The sequence below is a fragment of the Thunnus albacares genome, chromosome 17, assembly GCF_914725855.1.
Source record: "Thunnus albacares chromosome 17, fThuAlb1.1, whole genome shotgun sequence".
Classification (NCBI taxonomy): Eukaryota; Metazoa; Chordata; class Actinopteri; order Scombriformes; family Scombridae; genus Thunnus; species Thunnus albacares.
Window position 1 is genome coordinate 8433866 of NC_058122.1, and position 24359 is coordinate 8458224.

Below are 24359 nucleotides of genomic sequence, written 5' to 3' on the forward strand. Positions count from 1 at the left end.
AATGATTAAATTCTTAAATGAATTAAAAGACAAACACAGGCCTGTGTGTCCACTGCACCAGTTAATAGCCACCGATGAAAAATGAAGGAAATGAAAGACCAACTGAACTACAAATGAATGTCAAACCTGCTTTACAGCAACAGAGGTTTTATTATTGTGAATCATTTTTTCAACAGGGTCAGACATCATAATAAGTAACTTTTTTGCATTTATAATAACAGAACTGATGACAAAAAGTTCCAACATTGTGTGAGTTCAGCTCTGTTCAGAGAAAGAAAAGACAGGTAGCTAAACCATTCTCACTTATTAAATGGCTGTAAAAATGTTTGTTAGCTAGCGTCTTAGCGCAGGAGCTCCCAGTTAAGCGTTTCCAGATACAGGTTAAGAAATGTCAACTTGTGGTTAAGTCCTGTCTGAGACGAGTCAGAGGGGTCGTCTAAATATAAAGACATGATTCCTAACCATCGGGTTGCTTTGTTGAGACATTGTTAAGTGCTGACGGGCTGATTAAGAACATTTTAAAAGTTGCCCCAGTTTCTCTACATCACATCGATTAACCTGTCGCCTGCTTCCCTGTCTGATCTGCACACAGTGGAATAATTGTTGAAAAGCGTTGTGGCTCTCCAGATTGTTTCACCACGCATCTGTTCCCCCCTTCTCCTCTCCGCTTTGGTCCGGTCCTGTCCTGTCTACGGCTGTGGTGGAGCTCCGAATTTGGCACTCAGCTTGGTGACGAGGGCCATGATTTTGGGGTTGTTCTGGTACTTAGCGATGTTGGCCGGGTTCTGTGCTACATCCTGGAAGGCAGTCATCACCTCGGGGTCCTGGAGTTGAATATGGACGGCAAACAGAGTCATTATTCACATTTACATGCATTACCAAAATACAAAATAAGTAGAATACAGAAAAACATTTTTTTTAAAAAGACAGGGTAATGTCAAAATACAAGGGGCAATAAAATCCATCAGTGTTCAAAGGAATAGCTCATAAATGTGCCTATTTACTCTCCTGCCAAGTGTTACATGAAAAGATTGATACCACTCTCTTATTTATGCAAAATATGTAGCCAGCAGCCAGTTAGCTTAGCTTAGCACAAAGACTGGAAACGAGGGGGAACGGCTAGCCTGGCTCTGACCAAAGGTAACAGAATTCTCCTACCAGCACCTCTAAAGCTCACCTCCATGCTAACCATTTCCCCATTTCCAGCCTTTGAGCAAAGCTAAGCTAACAGGTCGCTGGCTCCTGCTACACATTTCCCCATACAGACATGAGAGCTTTATCAAGGAAAATGTCAGCTTGCAGCAGCTATGTGTTATGTGTATGCTCCGCAGCTACGCTGTAAACCCTTAATATACAACTATAAGTCAAGCTCAGCTCTCGGCAAAAAAACAAATAACACAAAGCACATTTCCCAAAATTTCAAACTCTTCCTTTAAAGTCCCATGAGGGAAAAAGCCTCTTTTTATCTTGTTACCTTATGGTCCTGTATCATCCCACTATCTAAAAGTATATCCCAAATTTACATTTGCTATTCTTATATCTAACTGACGACTACCCTTTCCTTAAGAGTCAAATTTAATGGTGATCGCAGAGAAGTCCATTCAAGCCTTCCGTCTTTCATAAAACCTGCAGGTCTACATTTGCTCTTCAACTAACCTGCACCAGCAGCTGTAACATTGATCAGACTGTCGAGAAAAGCAAACCTATTCAGAAAACTTCACAAGTCCACAGAGGTCTGTTCAGAATTGGTGAACGTGAACAAGAACAATGTCCCAGTTAGACAGACTGAGTGATGGTAGTAATACATTAAAAACAGCGTCGTCTTCTCTAGTCTGCCTCTAATGGTGCAGCAGCTGAGCGAGTACATTGGGTCTGTTCTGTGTAAACAGGATTTCAACCTTTTTAATCTCTCTGGGTGAACAACAGGATATCTCATCTAAGTCCATCTCCATGCTGCAGTGCCAAAGGCTCAAATACACGTTATAGTGTGGGATTAAAACATGTTCCTCCTCTCTGTGTCAGCAGTGATGATGATACTTGTGAACTCCAAAAGACTCATCTCGATGTAAATGATAAAACATAAACACAGTGTTGACTGGTTATGTGCTGTGACGTTCCTACACATTGGTTTTTATATATATCGTGTTAATAAGTGAGCTTTAGAGGTGCTGGTGAGTTTTGTTAACTGCCTCTTGGCTGAGCTTCATATTTCTGTACAGACATGAAACTTCTCATCCGACTCTCAGCAAAGAGAATAAACGTATTTCCTACAACTTTAAACATGAGACATAGCAGTGGAAGTGGAGGGATGTGCTGAGTGGTTAAAGTCACCTTCATGGCGTTGAGCACCTCAGGATCCTTCAAGAGTTCACCGAGACCAGGCATGCCAGGAGGGGCTCCGCCTGGGAATCCAGCAGGACCTGCAGAGTGACAATGACACTGATTCACTGTGGCAGCACTAATTATTGCACTTACAGGTGTTGTTATGTCTGTCTGATAAGTGGCTTGAAAAAAAAAAAAAGAAGAAGTATTTTTTCCATTTCCCTCTCCTATAAGGACATTTGGAGTGTATGTCAGTGAACCAGCATGCTTTCACTCTCCTACCTGGGAAAAATCCTCCACCAAATTGTCTGGCTTCCTCCTCCTATTGAGAGACAAAAGAAACCATTCAGGATAAAGTGTGTGTGAGCAGGAACTCTTACTTAAAAGGGCCATTTCTTGTATTTTTCTGAGTCTGTAATAGGAAATACTGAGTTCTAACTTTCAATCAAATGCAGGGAAACTCTTCACTCACCCTCTGAGCTCGTGCATGCTCCTCTCTGGCTTTCTTTAACCGCTCCTGTTTCTCCTTGATGTCCTTCTCTTCCCTCTTGCGCTCGTATTTGCGTCTGTGCTCCATGATTTTATTAGCCTGAAAACAAAGAGAGGCATGATGAGAATAACGTACCGCAAACTCACATCTGGGAGAATCTTTGCATCTTTGATTTCCTGTCAGTCATTACGAGGTTCTGGAGACCGATCAAACGGTGTATCTGCATTACGTGAACCCAACTCCTCTTCTCAGCTTGCACACATTAATATGACACATCTGCATCACAGTTACTACAAACTAATGGAAACAACTTTTTACTCCTTTACTATATTAAACTGTACTGTACCCTCGGCTGGACCTCCTTCAGCATCGCACTGGCGTCCTCATCATAATCCAGTTTACAGGCTGTGGCCAGGTCCCTGGCTGCCTCCTCCCAGTGGCCCAGCAGCCTGCAGCACACACACACACACACACACACACGAGATAACAAGCAAAATATGACACTATTAGTTCACCAACAAGTTGGTACAAGCAGCATGAAAGGCAGATAGAAAAACTGCATGGTGTCAAAAAAAGAATTCAGTGACAAAAGGCCCTTATACTCTTTCATGATGACAATCTTCTCACACTGTGAGATCAGTCACATAAAATCTCTGCTACAATCTGTGTCAGACTGAGATCAGTTTTGAGGCACGTCAGCTGGTGAGATGAGAGTCTAGTGAGTCGAAGTGATAAGATGTGAAAAAAATGCAAACAGAGAGACGTCATCCATCTGCGCTCCTCTAATGTTTTTGAAAAAGGCGGAAAAACACAAAGCGAGCTTAGATCACAGCTGAACTTTATTCACAAATGGTGATTATAATGTTAGAGTCGGCCAGTTTATTGAGTGTTATTTCACACCATAGTTCAACCGGTTGCTTTGGAGATATGTGTTGTAGCAGCAGGGACGTTGTGAGAATCTGGGTCAGGTCGTCTTTGGTCACCAAAGCTCTATAGATCACACTACATGATAATAGTGATTATTCCCTGCTGTAACCCAAAGTTAGCTCCGCTGATGAAATATTAAACATCAGTTGCCAAACACGTTGAGCTGTGTTATACTTTAAAGTGTTTACACTGAGGGTTTGGTTATATCCTGCATGTGTAAAGGTGTAACGTTACCTCTTGGCCAACTTTACATATCTGAAAGCACCTATAACGTAGAAATGTACCTGTGAGCTTTTCCCCTCCACTTGTACGGCTGTGCAGAGTCTGGGTTGATGCTGATGGCTCTGTCACAGTCTCTGATGGCTGCGTTGGGTTTCTTCATCTGGATGAAAACACTAACACGAAGAGGGTGATTACACTCACACACAGTGTAAACACAAGAGCCGTCATGAAGCAGAGAGAAGTGTGTCAGTCCTAAACATTAAGCAATTAAATGTTATTGATTATTTTGAGGAATAAAACAGTGGCTGAATATTACTTTGATGATCTGCCACAATCAACGTAAATGAAAGACTCTCACCTTGCCCTCTTGGCGTACATGATGGCTACACAAGGGTTCAGCTTGATGGCTTCTGTAAACAGATCCAGAGCTTTCTGCAGATCCCCTGCAAGAAAAAAAATGGAAATAGGTATTAAAGATCATACATTAAACCCAGTCTTTAGCTCTGTTTACCTTGTGTATCAGTACAGAAACTGTCTCTGCAAGCACAATATCAACCCACCTTCTCCTAGAGCATTAATAGCTGCTATCTTCTTCTCATTGGCCTGGTCCATCATCTCCTCTGTGACCTGAGGAAACATATGGACACAGTCTGTGTTAAAAGTTTAGTTATTCTCCAAGCCTGCAATCTCTTTAATAAACTTAACTGTTCTGATTAAAAAAATAAATAAATAAATAAGGAAAAGCAGAATATTTTACCTCAACATTGTCAGTCGCTCCCATGTCCTGTGGTTCATCGGTATCTGGTTCGATCACTCCCTCTTGGTCAATTTCTGAAAAAGCAAAACAGCATTTACAATAAGTTCTTCTTGGGACACATCCAACTTTTATACAAACAACATCTATTACTTTTAAGTCCTAATTCAAAGCACTCTTCAGAGTAATAAGTTGAGCACATGTTTGGAAATATTTTTCTTAAATTTGGTGAAATTCACATCGATTAAATTAAATACACTGAAGGAAAGAAATTCTGTGTCTGACTGTCCCAGACGTCACACACAGTGAAGCTTGCTGATCCTTTCCTTCCTGCAAGCTGTGCTAATGCACATATTTATAAGTTTTAGTTAACATTTGCTCTGATGAAGGTTTAAAGACTTTGAATAACTACACGGACCTACAGTAAGTGTTCAGAACCCTGTTATAAAGACTTGCACCATCTTCAAAATGGTCACAAAATGCAACAAAGTGATCAATCTAGAGGCATAAACCTATTATTATGCTTTGAAGAAATAATAATAATAATAATAGAAATAATAAATTTCTATATTAACAATGAATCAAAATCAATCAAAATTATGACCTGATAAGTTCTCCTCAGCTTATTGTTGTATTTTCTTAGCCAGCACTGACAGAGAAAGCTCTAAAAAGCCACTGTACAGTAGCTGCTCAGCATTGAAACAACAAAGTTAGTGACAAGCTGATGAACCAAGTGGAGCATTTTGCAGCTTAAGAGCCAGATTTTCTCTTCAGGAGTTGGTAGAGACCAAACACAGACTTAGAAGGAGAGTGAATATTGGACTAGCATTTGTCAGTTGGCCAGAAACACAACTAAAAACAAATCCTAATGTTGCTCAGTCACTGCTGGATGTGTAAATATGCAATTGTTGGCAAACAAGTTCAAAATATCAACTTAAAAGCTTACAGCTAGACTGAGATAGCTCACATATTTTATGTTAAATGTTTGTAAAAAATCTATTACGTTTGCAACATGTGCTCATCTGAACGACAGATGGTAGAAAAATATAAATAATAGGTAATGCTACATCTAGTCTCTCCACGGGGATCAGGCATTGACCCCGAATCCAGAGCTTGATGAGATAGACATACCGTACCTAAATCACTCTCCTCGCTCTCGGACAGCACAGGAGGCTCAGGCTCAGGATGCGAAGCCGCTGTCGGGGGAGGACCACAGGGACAACCGCCCTACAAGTCAGAGAGCACCGATGTGATGAGTGTGAAAACTTACTGGCAACTGATCAACAGCCAGCACTGTTCAACTGTGCATATTTTCTTATTTTTGTGTTTTGTTTGTTTGTTCTGAACTGAAAATACAGAACAAAAAAATTAAGAACAAAACCAAAGTATCAAAAGATGTCAAATAAAAAGCATAATAAAAATATTAAGTGGTACCTGGCATCTATCTCCTGTCTTACGTAGGGGAGGGATCGTTGCACCCATGCTGCAATGTAAAATGATGGAGAACAAGTTAGTGAGCAGTACATCTCCATGTCATGTACAACGCTGCACCAGTCCATGTTAGCTCCACAACATCAAGTCCCCATGAAGATTAAGTTATTACATCATCAGTTGACATACAGGTTATTTTCTCAATTAATTGTTAACTTTAACAGTAAAAATATGCCCATTATAAGTTCCCAGAGCTCATGGTGACGTCTTCAAATGGTTCCACAAATACATCCAGAATTTTCCCGCTTTAAAGAAGCTAGAACCAGTGTTTTTTTAATCATTTACTTTAAATAATACTGGTTTATGGATGATCAAAATACACGCTGAGTATTATTCTGTTCATAAACTATTTGATTACAATCAACTTATTTCATCTCTAGTCTATTAAAATCTGCATTTCAGCTTGCTGGCAAGACAGCACAACTGCTAGATCTGCAACCAACATTTATTTTCATTATCAATTAACATGCTGATTATTTTCTTGATTAATTGATTACATATTTGAGGTATAAATGGTTTCCCAAAGCCCAAGGCAACGTCCTCAAATATTTTCTTTTGTCCAGACCAACAGACCACAACCCAAAGATATTCAGTTTACTGTCAAAACCAGAAAATATTCATATTTAAAAGGCCGGAAGTAGAGAATTTAGACATTTATTTCTTAACTAATGACTCAAAACGATTATCAAAAAAGCTGGCTGTTAATTTTCAATTAATCAACTAATAGTTGCAGCTCTAATAACTCCAGAAACCTTCTAAATCCAAAAAGTGAGTGGTTTCTATGTGATTTAAATCTACTCAGTCAATGTAAATCATCAAGGACAGACGCACGCGCGCGCACACACACACACACACACACACACACACACACACACACACACACACACACACACAGAGCACAGTATGTACTGGTAGGGTGGGCGGGACAGGGCACGTGTTGAGCCGGCAGTCTGGTGTTTGAGACTTCATCTAAATACTCCAGTCCTATAATGAAAGAATAAATCCCCTGTGTGTTCACCTGTTGGAGCAACAGTTGTGCTCTGAGGTGTAATTACTGACCTCTGCAACCAGGTCCGGAGGAAGCTCATCTCAGGCAGGTGCAGGATATCAGGATTGGACTCGCACATCTGCACAAAGCCCTTCAACTCTGACACTTTCCGCGCGTCCATGCTGCTCTGTCACGTCCAGCACACACAGAGCTGCGTGCGGGATCAAACAGAAATAAAAACTTTAAAGTCTGGCTTTTGTTTACGCGCGCAGCTGCTGACGATAATACCTGCGTTAGCACGGCATGCTAACGTGAAGGGATTGAATGAGCGTGCGCTACAACCTCATCTTTTTCACTCTACGCTTTACAGAAACATAACAAATACGTACAATTCAAGCGCTAGCGATGCAGCAACCATGCAAACAAGCTTTAACAGTGACCGCAAGCGCAGAAGTTTCTAGAAATGTGAATCCATCCATGACGCGATGACTGTTTGACGCATGATAACGTCGTTTAGCTAAATAGCTAGCTGCAATACGGGCCGCAAATCAATGATAAACACGTCGCAGCTGCAGCCATAATGCTCAGTAATCACAAGGAAACGAACCTGATCGAAGGTTTACACCGCTGACACCCGATAAGAAAGCCCGCAGAGGAAGGTTGCAGTCGATTTTATCGCCACAACGCTGCTTCACTGATGGTGGCGTCGCTCCTGTGTTTTCATTCAGGCAACTTGTCGGACAGACGGACTCTGGAAATGGGATTTGTTGCCCCGAGTGTCGCCTGTCAGGCACATGGTTACATACATATGTAGCCCTGAGTGACACCTGTCAGGCACATGGTAAGACTCATAAGTGCCCTGAGTCAGGCCTGTCAGGCACATGGTCAGACAGTTTTATTGTGCGTGAAGCACTTTGTAAACATTGTTTTAAGAAGAATGCTATACAAATTATGTATTTATTTATTCATTTATTTATTATATTATACAGATCACAAATGTGCGATTCATAATATTATAAAAGTGGTTGATTCCGAACGATTAAAAGACAGTGCTTGTTTAGTATTGAATAATCACGTGAAAACTTTAAAAGTTTTTTTCAAAGTAGTTTATGAATACATTTAAACATGACAAAATTATTATTACTACTAATAGTAAGACACAATACAATTCAATTATTAAGGGCAATTGAATGATATTTTCATTGCTAAATAGTAGCCTATCAAGATCCTCTCAAGACATGTATTAAGATGTCAAAATCCTCTGCTTGGAACAATAATGTGTGTCTGATATGTTTTGCCACAAGAAAAGTACAATCACCATGTTAAAATCCTTAAAATGGCTTCTACTCCTTCTCCCTTGTTTAAAAATACAGAATCTATGACATTGCACATTTTGAACATTTCAAAAATTTAACTGCTGGAGACAAGATGTCTCCTACTTCACTGTAAAGTTCATTCTCAGTGTTTGTACACTGGAAGCTTCAAGTTTCCACATCACACTTGTGTAAGTTGAATATTGGTCCAGGATTGGCGCCAAACTAGTTGTGATGTCACAAATCATGATCGTAGGCCCACCCTTTAAAATTGGATTTTCAATGAGCTCAGAGAAACTTTCCACTTTCAGCAGATTAATGTGAATACAGCCTCCTAGTGTCAAACTCTGCACATACATCATTCTGCACAGTGAAGCTCAAACATTCAACTGAGGAAACAAGAAGAAAAACACGCTCTCCCAGGAAGTTGATCCATACAGCTTCCACCAATCATATGGTTGTGTTTAGTTTTCAAATCATATACTAATCAATATACTGGACTTCCCAATGCTGCCAATCATTCATAATTCATTCAGATCTATGACCAATTTTGTTTTTCTTATTTCAATTCCAGGCAGCCATCATCTCAATGAAATGTGAAAAACATTTTTAGGGCACACAAAAACTGCAGAGAATATATAATCCATCACATTCCTTTAATCACTCATGGTTAATCATTCTTGTTAAAGAGTTATTTTGGGCAGTGAAATTGAAAGTATTAAGTGTTTGCAGAACAGCCTATTTGCTTCTTTCTTTCAAGTAGTTATTATACCAGGTAAAGATATTTCAGCAATAGTTTGTATCACATACATTACACCTGAACCAGGTGGGGGTCGCTCAAGAGCCAGAATAGTTTATCATAACAATATGCCTGGAGATATTCTAATACAATAATGACATTAACAATGGCTCAGTTCCATTCAAGTGTCCAAGGATGCCACACTGGTGAACCATCAGTCACTATACCAGGGTTATGAACTTGGAAAAACTAAGTGGGATTCAGCCATCATTAATGTTATTAATTGCACCTGTGCATTTCTAGCTTTAACATGTTTTTGCTGCACGCAAACACTTTTAGCAAAGAAAAACAGAAGAAGAAGAGGAACAACAACAACAACAAAAACAAAAGGGTTCCAGCAGTAAATGCTTCGCTGCTTGGACCCTTAAAAAGGTGGGTAGTAAGTGAACATAAATGAGCGTAAAAGAATAAAAACACTGATATGGTCTTTTAAAGTTTACATCAGCGCCACGGTCAGGATTGAGGTTAATCAATCATAGCAGAGGAGGCGGGATTAAGCACCTGAGAAGCAAAACGCAGGGCAGCAATTTCCCAACAAACAGCACGAATGAATGTAGTTAGCATGCGTTGAGTAAGCTATCGAGGGTAACTGTCAACCAACGGGAAATAGGCAATTGTGTGTTGTTGTATGAGAAAAATTAACGTTGGTACTTCGCAACAACAAACCTCTATGTGTCTCCGTTAATATCTTGTGTTAGTTCACCTCTTCTCTAGTCTACTGTACTGACTGACCCGCATGCTGTGACTGGTCGCTGTCGTCGAGCTGCAGCTACAATGTTGCCCTCAGCCTGCACCCTGGTCAGGTCTGCTGTCAGGCTGCTGCCACGGACGAGCTGGAGTCGAGGTGAGCTCAGTCTGCTCTTGTTACGTTTTCTATCCTATCTAAACGTTTTATAAATTCAGTTATTCAATCGATAAGTCAGTTACTAATTCCTCATTTAAACAGCCAGCTGTTCTGTCCTGTTGCTCCACCTCAGCTTTCTCACTAAAAGTTTTTTGAACTCTTTTGAACCAAACAGCATCAAAAGTGCAGACAACAGCAACGACAGAGGAGAAGAAAAACATACATATAGTACAGAGTCAACATGTTTGGATTATAGGTGTAACATAAAGCCTATTTGTGCATTTCAATGACAGATCAAGTTCATCATATTGCAGACATACATAGGTGTATACTGAAAAGGATCAAAGTTAAAGAATAAAACATTATCAACAAATAAAATACATTCACATGTATCCATGTGATCCATCATGTAAAAGATGGAGGTCAGGCAGCCTTCCACTTAATTAGCATTCATCATCAAGCGATCAGTGAATCAGATACTATAGCATTAGACTCATATGAAGTAATAGTATGTTCTGTTGAAGATACACCAGATATTGCTATTAATGGATTTGGCTCTGTTGTTTTATGTATGAAAACACTTCAAATATTGAGTCTAGAAATTGTTTGAAGAGATGTATGATCAGAGCATAAGGCTTATTGTTGCTAATTGAATTTTGGGTGAACTGTGCCTTTACCATATCTTTGATGTGGTCTGTAATAGAGCCCCACTGATACTGGACTTTTGAGGCCGACATCGATCCTTGAGTTCAGCTGTATGTACTACAGATTATACAGATATAAACAAACATTTTAGAAAGGATCCCCCACACTTATTATACTTATTATTAAAGAATTGTGACAGAGATGTGAACTGAGCGGGACATTTACTGTTGAAAAATAAATTTGTCAGTGCTTTCTGCTGGACAAACTATGTAATGGTGACATTATTTCTAAATTACATCAAACATATATTTGACGTTTCTGTACTGCAGTTTCTTGTCATTTATCGCCCAACATAGACTGTACGTCTGCTGTAGATCAAACAGAATTAATGGTTAAAGCTAGGGCTGGGTAATATATCAATATTATATCGATATCGAGATATGAGATATTTTGGATGTCATAATATTGTGATATGGCATAAGTTGTCTTTTCCTGGTTTTAAAGGCTGCATTACAGTAAAGTCATTTTCTGAACTTACTAGACTGCTTTAGCTGTTCTATTATTTGCCTTTACCCATTTAGTCATTACATCCACGTTACTGATGTTTACTTCCATAAATCTCATTGTGTAAATATTTTGTGAAGGCACCAATAGTCATCCTTACAATATTGTTACAATATCGATATCAAGGTATTTGGTCAAAAATATCATAATATTTGATTTTGTCTATATCGTCCAGCCCTGGTTAAAGCTGCTACATTCAAGACTCTTTAATGTCTGTGTTGTGTTGTTGTCTGTAGGAAGTGTGTGGTGCCCGTGCAGAAACATTTCTGTGAAACCAGGAGGTTTGAAACCAAAGACCGTTCCTCCTCGGTACCTGGGCCAGCCCAGCCCTTTCACTCACCCACACATCGTCAAACATGGTGAGTATTGTTTACACTGGAGTTATGTACTAGTACATTAACACTTTTTAGGGAAACCTGTACACAGCATATGGTCTTTAGTCAGATCAGCAACAGGCTCAATACATAATTATTTCTTTGGGTAGGATTCAAGCACACATAGTACAGGATGAGGATTAGGAATAGACCATATTGTAGGACACAGACAGCTGGACGTACACATTTAAGCAACTACACTGCATGTTACATACAAAATAGTCCTGCACAGTGAAAATGTGGGTGATGAGCTGTTGTTTTCTGATCTCTGCTCCTCAGGTGAGGTGACCCCAGGCTTGAGCCAGACAGAATATGAGCTCCGCAGACACAGACTGGCCTCACTTATCGAGGCTCAGGCGGACAGGCTGGGACCCTCTGCCTCCTCTGGCAACCATGTGGTCATTGTTTTGTCCCATCCGACCCGCTACATGACCAATGACATCCCTTATCCCTTCCACCAGAACCAGGTGTGGATTCGGTTTTATCATCTTGTGCCTTTGTTGGTTGTTGAACATAACAGGAAACTGAATAGTAACAGTTTAAAACACTTTATCTTGAAGCAGCAAGCTTCAGGTATATAGGAGAATTGCGAGTCGTCGTCATTTTGGATGCTGATTATTTGTAATTTTAGCCAGGCTTTAACAATTAACCCAGAGCCAAATGTTCTCCAGGATTTCCTCTACCTCAGTGGCATCTTAGAGCCTGACAGTGCCTTGGTTCTTTATGGGAAAGGGCGACCAGACCAGGCGATCTTGTTCGTCCCCCGCAGAGACCCAGGGAGAGAGCTGTGGGACGGACCCCGGTCAGGGAAGGACGGGGCGGCTGCTTTGACCGGCATAGAGAGAGTTCATAGCACAGAAGAACTGGGTGTTGTGCTCAAGAGCCTTAAAGGTGGGTGGATCCAGCTCCAGCAGGAACATCTCTTCACACAACTAACCTTGCTGTCCTTGTTGTTTTTATCTGTCATGAAAGTTTTCATGTTTCATTGTTTAACAAATTTGAATCAAAGTAGATTAAATGTGGCTTTTTTGACACTAATCAACAGCAACAGACCCTTTAATGTCAAAGCGACACAGTAAAATCTCTACAAAGTGATTTAAATTAATTATAAATATTATTTACAAAATATATATTTGGATAAGCATTCACTCTCTTTAAGTGGACACACCCCTTGATCAGAACAGACCTGTAAAACCTCCACCGTGAAGACAAAGGAACACTGCAAGCATCAAAATGATTGAAAAAGTGCAAGTCAGGGGATGAAAACAAGAACATTTCCAAGTCACTGAACAACACTTGGAGTACAGTTAAATCAAGCATTAAGACATGGAAAGAGTATCGCCCAGCTGTAAATCTGCCTAGAGCAGGCTGTCCTCAAAAACTGAGCGAGTGTGCCAGAAGGAGACTAGTGAGGGAGGACACCAAGAAACCAATGACAGCACTGAAGCTCCAGAGGCTCAGACTGGGGAGACTGTAGACAACAACTGTTGGCCAGATGCTTTACCAGTTGCAGCTTTATGGGAGAGTGACAAAGAGAAAGTCACTCTTAGAAAAGCACGCCTCGGCTCAGCTATGGTTTGCTGGAACGCACATGGGAGACAGAAGTCAGCTGGAAGACAATGACAATTTAATGGTCTGATGAGACCGCAACTGAGCTTTTGCCATGTTTGACGCAAGCAACACTGCACATCATCGTAAACATAACATGCCTACTTTGAAGCACGCTGGTGGCAGCATCATGCTGTGGGGACGCTTCTCTGCAGCCGGCCCTGGTAAGCTTGTGAGGGTAGGAAGTAAAACGAACACAGCAAAATACAGAGAAATTTTGATGCAGTCGACTAGAAACCTGCCACAGAAGATCTGTTGAAAATGAAGAAAACGTGTCCAAGCATGAAGCTAAAAGCTGCAGAGGAACAACATTAATGTTCCGCAGCGACCGAGTCAGAGTTTGGATCCAAATGAGAAGAATGGAGAAACATTGCAGTGTCCAGATGTATCTGCATCTGATTTTTTTCTCATTGAACAAGTTGTTTTATTGCTTCATTTGAACAGCCACAATTAATGAGCATGTTTTAGTGCTCTATAGGTTTTACTAATTGCACAAGAACAATGTTGACCATAATTATTAAGCTCTAGTTAACAAAGCAGTGACACTTGATGGACACAGCTTTCGCTTTTCACCCTGAGTCAGTCAATACTTTATTGTTGGACCATCATCTTTAATCTTTCAGGTGGAGGCTTGATGAAATTCCACTAACTAATGCATTGTATGTTTAATGGGCAACATCAGTAAATAGTCAGTGACTTAAACTGATGTAGAGGTGAGAGGTCATGGACTGACTTTTTCATTTAGGGGTTGAACTGTTCTTAAAAAAAAAAAGACAGGAGCACAAGCTAGCTAGAAGTAGCTTAACTTAATTGTTTCTCTTCAGCATTTTCTCTCTACTCCCATCCTCTTTCAGGCACTCTGCTGTGGTACGACAGTTCTCAGCCGTCCCATCCTCGGCTCCACCAGGTGCACGTGGGTCCCATGCTGGAAGCGGGGCCGGTGCCGCGCTCTCTCAGATCCCTCATACACTCTCTCAGGGCCATCAAGAGCTCAGCGGAGGTGGCACTCATGCAAGAAGCAGGTCGCATCACAGCACAGGTTGGTGTTTAAATTACTTATAGAGTCGATGTCATAATAGTGTAGAATTAGTAATAAATGCCTGCAAGAAATGCAAGAATTTTCATTTTCTGGTATTGCTATTTAACAGTGACTCTATAATAGTTCATTGTGCCCTCCGTTCCAACAAAACTGCCTTTTCTCTCAGTTACTGATATCTCATCGGTTTACACCCTGAAAAAAATCCCCTCAATCTCCTCTTCAACATTCATATAATAAGAAAAATGCGTCTAATAATTATGAAAGCAAAATGCTCAATAAATCCTTTGTCAAGCCATCAATACTATTATTTCCAAATGCTTGACGAAATTGCCCAGAAATCAGAATTTTAACGACATTCTGTTCTGATTTTTGAATGTGATTATCTTTCAAATTATTCCGATTGCATATGTTTTTGTTTATAGAAAACTGAAACAATCCTCGTGAAAATCGGTGCAGTCTGTGTTGTTTCCAACCTACGCTACAGTGTACATTGCTGTTTGCCACAATGTTGTTTTTTTCCATGCTGCCACTGCGGGGTGCCAAAGTCAGAATGTTCATAATTTACACATACGGGCTTTAATTTAACACCTGGTTCACTTTTCAAGGGAGATTATCCACTAAACCACTTCTCAGTTTTGTCACAGGGATGCATTTTAAAATACATGTATATTGTACTCGTTCCAACTCAACTCTTTGTCTTTCAGGCTTTTAGGAGGACGATGGCTCTGTCTCATGGAGATGTGGATGAAGCTGTGCTCTTTGCTAAGGTAGCTGAAAATCTCTGTATGGGTCTTCATTGCCTCTCTATACATGATAGATAGTATCATGTGTGGCCTGCTATGATCTTTGTGTCTTGTATTGATCTTTAATTGATCTTTAATGTGATTACTGCAAAGTAAAGAGGAAACTATTATTATTCCTCATTAAGACTGGACTCAACTGTCAGATTGATCGATTGAATTTATTTGATATTTTCAACATTCAACATTACGCACAGTATTGACAACTGCTGATTAAGATGAATTCATCGAGGAACACACAGGAAATCATTTCCTCTGTGGTCCTCAGGCAGTACCTTGTACACAAGAAACCAGGTTACTCAGAGAAAATAGGGTTATGATGGAAATCAGTCAGGTTTCTCTGCTGCCCTCGACAAGTCAAACAGTTAAATGTTCAGCAGTGAAAACCAGTTTATTTAGACTTTGTCAGTTTCAGTGTATGTTGAACTTTAGATGGAATTAGACTTTGAATACGAGGATGTATCACTGCTTGTAATGATATTTCCTTTCTTCCATCTGAGATACTTTCCCAGTCTGATGTCTTTGATGAATTTTGGATGAAGACAGTTTGGTTTCTGGCTGTCTGAACTCTGCAGGATTTAGCTTAAAGTACAGTTAATGCTGTATTTACCCTCTCTCTCTCTCTCTCTCTCTCTCTCTCTGTCTGTCTACTACTGTATATGACATAAATCATAGCAAACATGAAGCCTACAGTTATTTCTCAAGTAGAAAGGCCTTTTTTGACAGAAACTCTTCTTCCAGTTTGATTTTGAGAATCGACTCCATGGTGCCAACTTCCTAGCCTATCCACCTGTGGTTGCTGGAGGGAATCGAGCCAATACTCTGCACTACATAAACAACAACCAGATTATCAAGGTAAATGAAGGTGTTGAATGCGATGAAGGATCTGACCTCTCATATAAGGTGCAATGAACACACACATTAACCATCCTGAGAATGAGAAGTGCTTCATATGTGTATAAAGTAACGATTCAGTAGCATAAATGACTCTTACACTTGTCTCCCTCTTTCTCTCCTCCACCAGGATGGTGAAATGGTGCTGCTTGATGGCGGTTGTGAATACTTCGGTTATGTCAGTGATGTCACTCGAACATGGCCAGTGAATGGGAAGTAAGTTTGACAAAATAATCATAAATTGTACCAGTCAAAGAAAAGCAAAAGTTGATAAAGAATATCTGAACAGCGTAGCTCTGTAGAGCCACCAGAGGAGTGTTTCGTGAAGGTGGTTTGGAAAGGCAGGACTCATTGTGAAAGTCCTGTCTTGAATGAGCCTAACACACTGAAACAGGAATAAGCTGTTTCATAAAGCCAACTCAAAACTGATATAAGACAACCCTTGTGTAAGAACTGCTCTTCAACAGCAAGCACAAATCAACTCACTGTGAAGAAAACTGACATATGAAGACACGATTGTGAAGCACACATTCAACATATAATATGGAAAATAAAACAATGAAACAAAATCACAGCAGTTGACAAAGCAAAAGAGAGCTTTTGGCATCATGTTTATAGAGTAGCAGCAGTAGGGTCAGGCTTTGACAAAGGAAAGATCAACACAGCCCACTGAACTCCTCAGTTAGCTCAGTTTGTTTCTTGGCTTGTTATTATGTCATTGTAGGTTTAAGACCAATGTGAATATTGTGAATTTTCATCAAGGGCTGAAAATTAATGTACAAGATGTATTAAGATTGTTTATTTACAGCTTGTTGTTCAGGTAAACTCACGTGACAAACATTGCTTCCATTGAAATTGAGACTAAGAATAGCAGTACTTTTTGTAACAACAATACTGATTCAATGTACTTAATATCCTAACACCTTCTAATTATGTCAAGCAGACTGTTAATTGCTCAGAACAGTAAAGAGGACAAATCACAAGGTGAAAAAGGAAAACTATCAGTTACCCCTGCAATGGGGCGTGCTAATTCCCCGTAGAACTGTTAATAGAGCCTGGCTTTCTGTTATGAAAGATGCTTCGAACTTCAGATGTCAGATACAATGTCACTTCAGCTATTACATGACAAACAGCTTTGGATAATAATCTTAAGGATACTTGTTGAATATTAAGATCAGCGGTCAATACTGTCCATAAAGGTTGTAACTGGATGCCATACTTACAAATGACATTGGCTTTTGTTTAAATAATATCTCAACTCTTCCAAGTGTAATACATTGCTCAGTTCCCTGAGCCACATTTTAAAGGTGGGCACAGGTTCCTCTTTCCAATTCTGAAGTAGTGTTTTAATGCTAATACCAGACATAATTAAACTGCCTGTGATTCGACGTGGCACCCAGAATGTCTATCAATGGATCAGCTTTTTTCTTAAAACTTTAATTCTCTTTAGTTTGATTGTGCTACTGTCACTTTTTGTATTTTTAAATAGACACATTTCTGAGTGTATTTAAGAGAGATGGTGAAAATACTACTTACAATGAAGCTACAGCTACTAGTCAAAGTCATTTATTAGCTTTATTTTGACTATAGCGCATTCAAAAGCACATATATTGACTGGAATACTGTGCAAATACCTATGAATGAAAAAGATATTAGATCAGAGTTTAAAGTGGCTCTAATTCATATTTTTATATTAACATTTGATGAAATCCCTATGTGTATGTGTGTATTAACCTTACATTATCACACAGCTCTGCTCTCCCTTAGCTCTCTGGAGCTTTATAGTATTTTTACCTAATTGTTTTGGCTTCCTGACCTGCAGTCTTTAGTTTTCACACATGCATACTACAGTGGAGCATTTAGCAGCGAAAGAGACGGATATTTTCTTTAGGAGTAGGTGAAGAACAAAAAAGGAAAGTGAATATTGACCAACAATCAGTTATTGCAGGTTTAAGTCCAGTTTGTTGGCTCTGATGGTTGTTTTTTGGTTACAATTTACTCATTTGGAAATTTTCCCATTCAAGTAACTTTCTGTTGACAGAGTAGATGTTTAACAAAAGGTCACTTTGTGTGTTTGATGCGTCACTACAGACTATGTCACCCTAACCCAGCTGTTGACTTTTCATGCTATTTTGAAAATCTGCAGAGGCTCAAAACAAGTTTAGTTTTCGTGTTATAGTCAGTGGTGAATTGAGTATCAAAGTTGTGGCTGAGGCTGGAGTTTATTACACCGACCCATCAACACTACACTACATAAAGTTCACTTTTATTTTTATTTTTTTGTAGTAAACAAACTGAAATCCATTTTTTTCTCATTAATTTTCACCATTTGTTTCAACTTTATACATGATTTGTTTTGAAATCTTCTGGGTCTTTAAGATTTTAGGGCCTTTTAAATTTAATGAAAATGTTGTATGACTCTTCTTTTTGATAGATCTCTTAATTGATTTTTCCATGACAAAGGCAAGAATACAATAAATGTAATCAACACCAGAAATTGCTCCCATCATCCTTCCCACCACCAGGCTCCTTGATGCAAACACACCTTAACTGTCTACTGCTCCCACCTCCTTCCTGCCAGGTTCAGCCCTGCCCAGGTTGAGCTGTACGAGGCCGTCCTGGAGGTCCAGCGCTCCTGTTTGTCTCTGTGTTCCCCGGGCGTCAGTCTGGATCACATCTACAGCACAATGCTGGCTCTGCTGGGACGACAGCTCAGGCAGCTAGGTGTCATCAAGGCCAGTACCAGTGATGCTGATGCTTTAAAGGTAATAATAATCAGAGAAATTGCGCATTTGAAACTGGCTGGTCGGTCATTTCTGTCTTTTACAAATGTGAAAGCTAATAAACAGTTCTTGGCTTTTGGAACAGAGTTTTTGTTGTTTGAGATGTACAAACCATTAAAGTAGTAGTTTGACATTTTGGGGAAAGTGCTTATTTGCTTCCTTGGCAAGAGTTGGAAGATTAATACCGCTCTTATCTGTACAGTAAATATGTAGCTAGAGCCAGCAGCTTGTTAGCTTAGCTTTGCATAAACTGGAAACAAGGGGAAATGGTTAGCCCGGCTCTGTCCAAATACATCTAAAACTTGTTAGTTAACACGTTATATCTTGTTTGTTCAAGCTGTACAAAAACAAAGTGAAAAAACGACAATTTGCTGTTATTTGCCCAGTTGTTTCTTGGAGTGTCCACTGGTTTCATGGTAACTTGTCCCTGTCAAGCCAGCTGCTGGCTCCAACTACATATTGACTGCACATAGAGTGGTATCAATCCTCTCATTTAACTATTGGCAAGAAAGCAAGTAAGCATATTTACCAAAATTTCAAAGTTTCCAGGCCTTTTTCAGTGTTTAAAAGTGAGCAATGATTCCTTGTCTTAATGAAGAATGAATGTTTTTTATGCATCCAGCTGTTAGAGGTCTTAGATTCAGTTGTGCTTTTAAGGCAGGTAGATATACAACTGCTTCAGGCCTTAATTTTGTTTATGCTCATGCCAGGCTGCGCGGCGGTACTGTCCACATCATGTTGGTCATTACCTGGGCATGGACGTCCACGACACACCTGAGCTGTCCCGCTCACAGCCTCTACAGCCAGGAATGGCCATCACCATAGAACCAGGTACAGAAAAATAAGGCTTTTAAACTTTCTCTTACTCTCTCGATCAATTTTTTTTTCTTAAAGATGTACAGCTGTGCCAGTACATGAGGAATAGTTTTCTCTTTCTCTTTATCCAATTTGTGTAGACTTGTATTGGATGGTTTGGTCCACAACTTCCCCTATTGTTAGAGCTCTTTTTTAAAGTCAGTTAATAAATTTTTGCTTTGCTTTCCTGAATTGTTCCACTTTTCTCCTTCTTTTGTCTCAGGGTTGTACATCGGCGAGGACAATGACCAGGCCCCAGAGCGTTTCCGCGGCCTGGGTGTGAGGATTGAGGATGACGTGGTGATCCAAGACAAGGGAGGCCCTCTGATTCTGTCGTCTGACGCACCGAAGACCATCGCTGATGTAGAGCAGGCCTGTGCCCAGAGATAGGGCAGGACGAGACAGACAAGTGACCAAATGAGCCACAGGATCGATGACAGGCAGTGTACTGTGATTTTACAACCGTCTCCACGGTGATCACGTCATCAGGCTCAGGGCCCAGGTACATGAAAGGTGGGAGCACACTGCAAGACTGTGGTTTTAGTCTCAACAAGGCCTCAAAAATTTAGAAATGTGGTAATGTGGAAGATCATAGATTTTGCAGACGCTTTTCTGCCTAAATGTTCAAAGAAACACAGTGGTTTCATGTTTTGTTGGCAAGTGTTCTCCCACACTGCTGTCTTCAACACTAAAGTTAGCCGTTGTCATGAAACAGGAGTGCACAAAGTCTTGTCAATACGTAACTGAACAAGACGCTGCACTCATTACACTGATCAATCTTTCAATCTGCATAAGACCATAAGTTCCAAAACAGAAAACCAAATAAGTAAACATGGTGTTGTTGCCACTCTAAGAATGATGAAGAGCTCATCTACAGTTAAGGTGCATATAGTTGTGTTAAGGTCTACGTAGCGGTGTACTACACTGTTCCGCAGCAATGCCACATGGAGACTGGTCCTCATCACACGCAATCCACTTATCATTGTGATGGTGCTATCAACAGGTAAAATATGACACTGAACCATAAACCAAAACCTAGAAACATCTGTTAACCCTTTTCATTAAGAATATATCCAACTAAAGACCCAGTATTAAGATCTAACAACCATGTCAGCATTTTTCGTGACAGACTGATGAACCAAATGCATAAAAATATCAGCTTATATAAATCAGTTTGCTCCACACCATGTTCTTCAGTATTAACACCATCATTGCACACCAGGATATAACTATGTTTATTGTCTCACTCATATAACTTCCAAAGCCTACATACACACGCTTCATTTGTCTCTTACACACAAAAATACACAGTTGCCATCATTCAACTCATGCTACAGTACACAGGCTCTAAACATCACTCACTATACTGTATGAATGATCAGGAAGGACCAGGGCATGTCAAATCAGCAGACCACCATGTTTATGCACACAAGTAATGAATAAAGAGGACTCTGTCCAAAAGAGATGCTCCTGATAAATCTGGAATGATAACGATTACACCAATGCACTGAAATCGTTTCAAAAGTATACATTGATAAGAGATTATGTGTGTGTTTTGTTTTTTGTGTGTGTGTGTGATTGTGTGTGTTCTCTTTTAAAGAAAATTGTGTATATGTATTAAAAAGATCTCTATTTCTTCTTTCGTAACTAATAAATTATTTTGGTTTGATGCATCTTACTGATGATTGACGACATGGTGTGAAAAATGATGATGATGATGATGATGATAATAGTGGCTGCATTGAACTGAGATTTGGGCAGGATAGAAAGTTGACCTCAATATTAGGAGATCGAGATGGACCAAGACAACCTGTCACTTATCTTCACTTACTGTGTGATTAACAGTGTCATTCTGTATTTGGTTGCTGAGTTCTTGAAAATGCATTTTCATGGTACTCTGAGCGCCACACTTATACACAGTATAGTGATACTCAGTATCTTCACACCTCAGAAAATCACATCAAAACTATGTGGATAGATGGAAATCATTTTGGGAAAGCAGGAAAATATATAAAAGTAGTAATGCCCCATGGTTGTTTTTGTGTTTTATTGTTTTACAACATTGAATCAAAGTAGATTTAATGTAGCTTTTTTGACATAGATCAACAGAGAAAGAGTAAACATCTCTGCAATATGATCTCTTTCATTACAAATATAAAATACAAGATACATCAGACTTTGATTTGTCAAAGCAGGAAAAGCACAGGTGACATTAATAACATTTATGATGGTGAGCCAGTTCCAGGCTCTGATATTAGAGCCATTGCTACTGTTATTGTTTACACCTGTGCTTTTACAAGTCCAAATGTATGCCATGAAAAGAGTTTGTTGATTATAGAAGTGAAATGGAGATCAACTGTGTGTAGTCAAGGGGGTTCAGTTGATTACAGTATAAATACACCTGTATCAACTTCTGTTGATTCAGTATCAAGTGAAAACCTCCATCATGAGGACACAGGAAGACTCCAAACAACACGAGAAAAGTCTGGATTGATACAAGAACATTTCTAAGTGATCTGTTTTTACTTTAAGATTAAAAGAGCTTTTTCTGTTTATCAGTGTCAGAAAAGCCACATTAAATCTCCTTTGATTCAATGTTGTAGAACATTAAAACATGAAAACTTCCAAGGGGCGTAAATACCGTGTGTAAGTACTGTATGTGTCTGTGTGAACTGTACGTAAAAGTCTGAAGTCAAAGTGGATATATTTGAAGATATGGGGGCTGATTTTTGTACGTAACATTATACTTGAAATGATCTTATAGAAAAAAACATTTTATTCTTGGTTACTTTGGCATTTTCTCAAAACACTATGTGCTTTTCTTGTTTCGTTCACATACAATCTAAATGTTTAAGTAAGTTTTAAAGTAAATTGGAAATAAGTAAATTGAAGAATTTACCCACTGAAGCATTGAGTTACACTTGGTGACCAAAATGGCTTACTAAATAACTAATTTATTCACTTTTGACACACAAGTTAAATGTTTTCAGTGAGTGACGGCCATTTACAAAATGAAGGAAGTGCTGTGCAGCACAGATGTGATGATCAGTGGTGGGATGTAACTAAGCACATTTACTCATATACTGTCTTTATGCACTGGAGTATATTTCATGCCACTTCATACTTCTTCTCCATGACAATTCAGAATTTCACATTGTACTTTTTACTCCACATTTATTTGGCAGCTATAGTTTGAGATTAAAATGTACATATAAACATATAATAATCTAATCCAGCACATTGTTTCACAACAGAGGTTTCCAACCTTTTTGGCAGTGTCTACTTGTTTCCTTTCACTGGTTTTAGATGGCCATGAGTTTGTTTGCAATTCTACCAAAGACGTCTCAGGTTTCATTTAAATAACTGATTGAAGTTCAAAGAGGTCAAATTATCCAATATTTCACACAAAAAGCAAAGAATAGAGAAAAGTCATGTATATTCTGCAGAACTAGTACTTTTACTTTTGATACTTTAAGTACATGTTGCTCATAATACTGTACTGTTACTTAAGGAAGAGTTTGAATGCAGGACTTTTTCTTGTAATGGAGTATTTTTCAATTGTTGTATAGGTACTTTTACTTAAGTAAAGGATTTGAGTAGTTCCACCACTGATAATAGGCTAAACTATAAAACTCTCAGGGCTTTTTTTTCTGCATTGAGTACTTTACTTTTGATACTTTAAAGTACATTTAGCTGAAAACACACTTTTACTTAAGCAACATTATCAATGCAGGACTTTTACTTATACTGGACTATTTGATGATTGGGATGTTAAGTTTTGGAAATTGTAACAGGGTTTTATTTGCATCCCTTCCTTAAAGATCCCCTCCACATACAAAAATACTCTGCTTGGAACAATAATGTGTGTCTGATATGTTTTTCCCCAGAAAAAAAGTATAATTACCAAGTTAAACTCCTTAAATTGGCATCTACTCCTTCTCCTTCATTAGACTCCTTCATTTCCAAAATTCCAGAATTTATAAATATGCAAATATATTTTATTTCAGAAGTTTAACTGCTGGAGACAAGATGTCTCCTACTTCACTGTAAAGTTCATACTCAGTGTTTGTACACTGGAGGCTTCAAGTTTTCACATCACACTTGTGTAAGTTGAATGTTGGACCAGGATTGGCTCCAAACTAGTGGTGATGTCACAAATCATGTTCGTAGGCCCGCCCATTAAAATCAGATTTTCAATGAGCTCAGAGAAACTTTCCACTTTCAGCAGATTAATGTGAAAACAACCTTCTAGTGTCAAACTCTGCACAGACATCATTCTGCACAGTGAAGATCAAACATCTGACAGAAGGAACGAGAAGAAAGACATTTCTGAGAGGTGGGGGACTTTAAGTAAAGGTAGCCTAGTAATACCACATTATAAACATCCGTGAAGGTCCTGTATTCAAACCTTTGCTTAAGTAAATGTGTAGAGGAATGTAGTTAAAGTATCTTAAAAGTAAAAGTACTCATAATGTAGAGTTGTTCCTTTCAGAGTTTAAGATAAATGTAGCCTAGTAGAGTAAAAAGTATATTTGCATCTGAGATGTGGAGTAGAAGTATAAAGTACAAAAATGTAAATTCAAGATTCAAAATTATGTTGTCATTTCTTAGTACTCACATACATTGAAATGAAATTATGTTTCTCCC

General features: G+C 39.2%; 2 protein-coding genes across 4 annotated transcripts; one reads left to right on the plus strand and one right to left on the minus strand.

Annotated features, from left to right (window-relative positions):
- Nucleotides 1-114: 114 nt before the first annotated feature.
- st13 (ST13 Hsp70 interacting protein) lies at nucleotides 115-7960 on the minus strand. Its single transcript, XM_044331349.1, has 13 exons — nucleotides 7802-7960; nucleotides 7266-7405; nucleotides 6150-6198; nucleotides 5852-5942; nucleotides 4719-4792; nucleotides 4522-4588; nucleotides 4320-4404; nucleotides 4024-4134; nucleotides 3159-3261; nucleotides 2795-2911; nucleotides 2605-2644; nucleotides 2332-2420; nucleotides 115-824 (listed from the first exon to the last, which is right to left on the minus strand). Exons 2-13 carry the CDS (start codon nucleotides 7373-7375, stop codon nucleotides 690-692), a joined length of 1071 nt encoding a protein of 356 aa, XP_044187284.1. The 5' UTR covers nucleotides 7376-7405; nucleotides 7802-7960; the 3' UTR covers nucleotides 115-689.
- A 1552-nt stretch (nucleotides 7961-9512) lies between these two features.
- xpnpep3 (X-prolyl aminopeptidase 3, mitochondrial) lies at nucleotides 9513-21000 on the plus strand. 3 transcript variants are annotated; one of them, XM_044332253.1, is made up of 12 exons: nucleotides 9513-9678; nucleotides 10005-10150; nucleotides 11596-11718; nucleotides 12013-12200; nucleotides 12405-12624; nucleotides 14196-14380; nucleotides 15085-15147; nucleotides 15922-16035; nucleotides 16205-16290; nucleotides 18656-18839; nucleotides 19568-19688; nucleotides 19936-21000. In XM_044332253.1, exons 2-12 carry the CDS (start codon nucleotides 10081-10083, stop codon nucleotides 20100-20102), a joined length of 1521 nt encoding a protein of 506 aa, XP_044188188.1. In that variant the 5' UTR covers nucleotides 9513-9678; nucleotides 10005-10080; the 3' UTR covers nucleotides 20103-21000. The 3 variants fall into 3 exon arrangements, with proteins under 3 accessions (XP_044188188.1, XP_044188187.1, XP_044188189.1); XM_044332254.1 differs by lacking the exon at nucleotides 9513-9678 and adding an exon at nucleotides 9873-9891; XM_044332252.1 differs by lacking the exon at nucleotides 9513-9678 and having other exon boundaries at nucleotides 9758-10150.
- Nucleotides 21001-24359: the final 3359 nt, after the last annotated feature.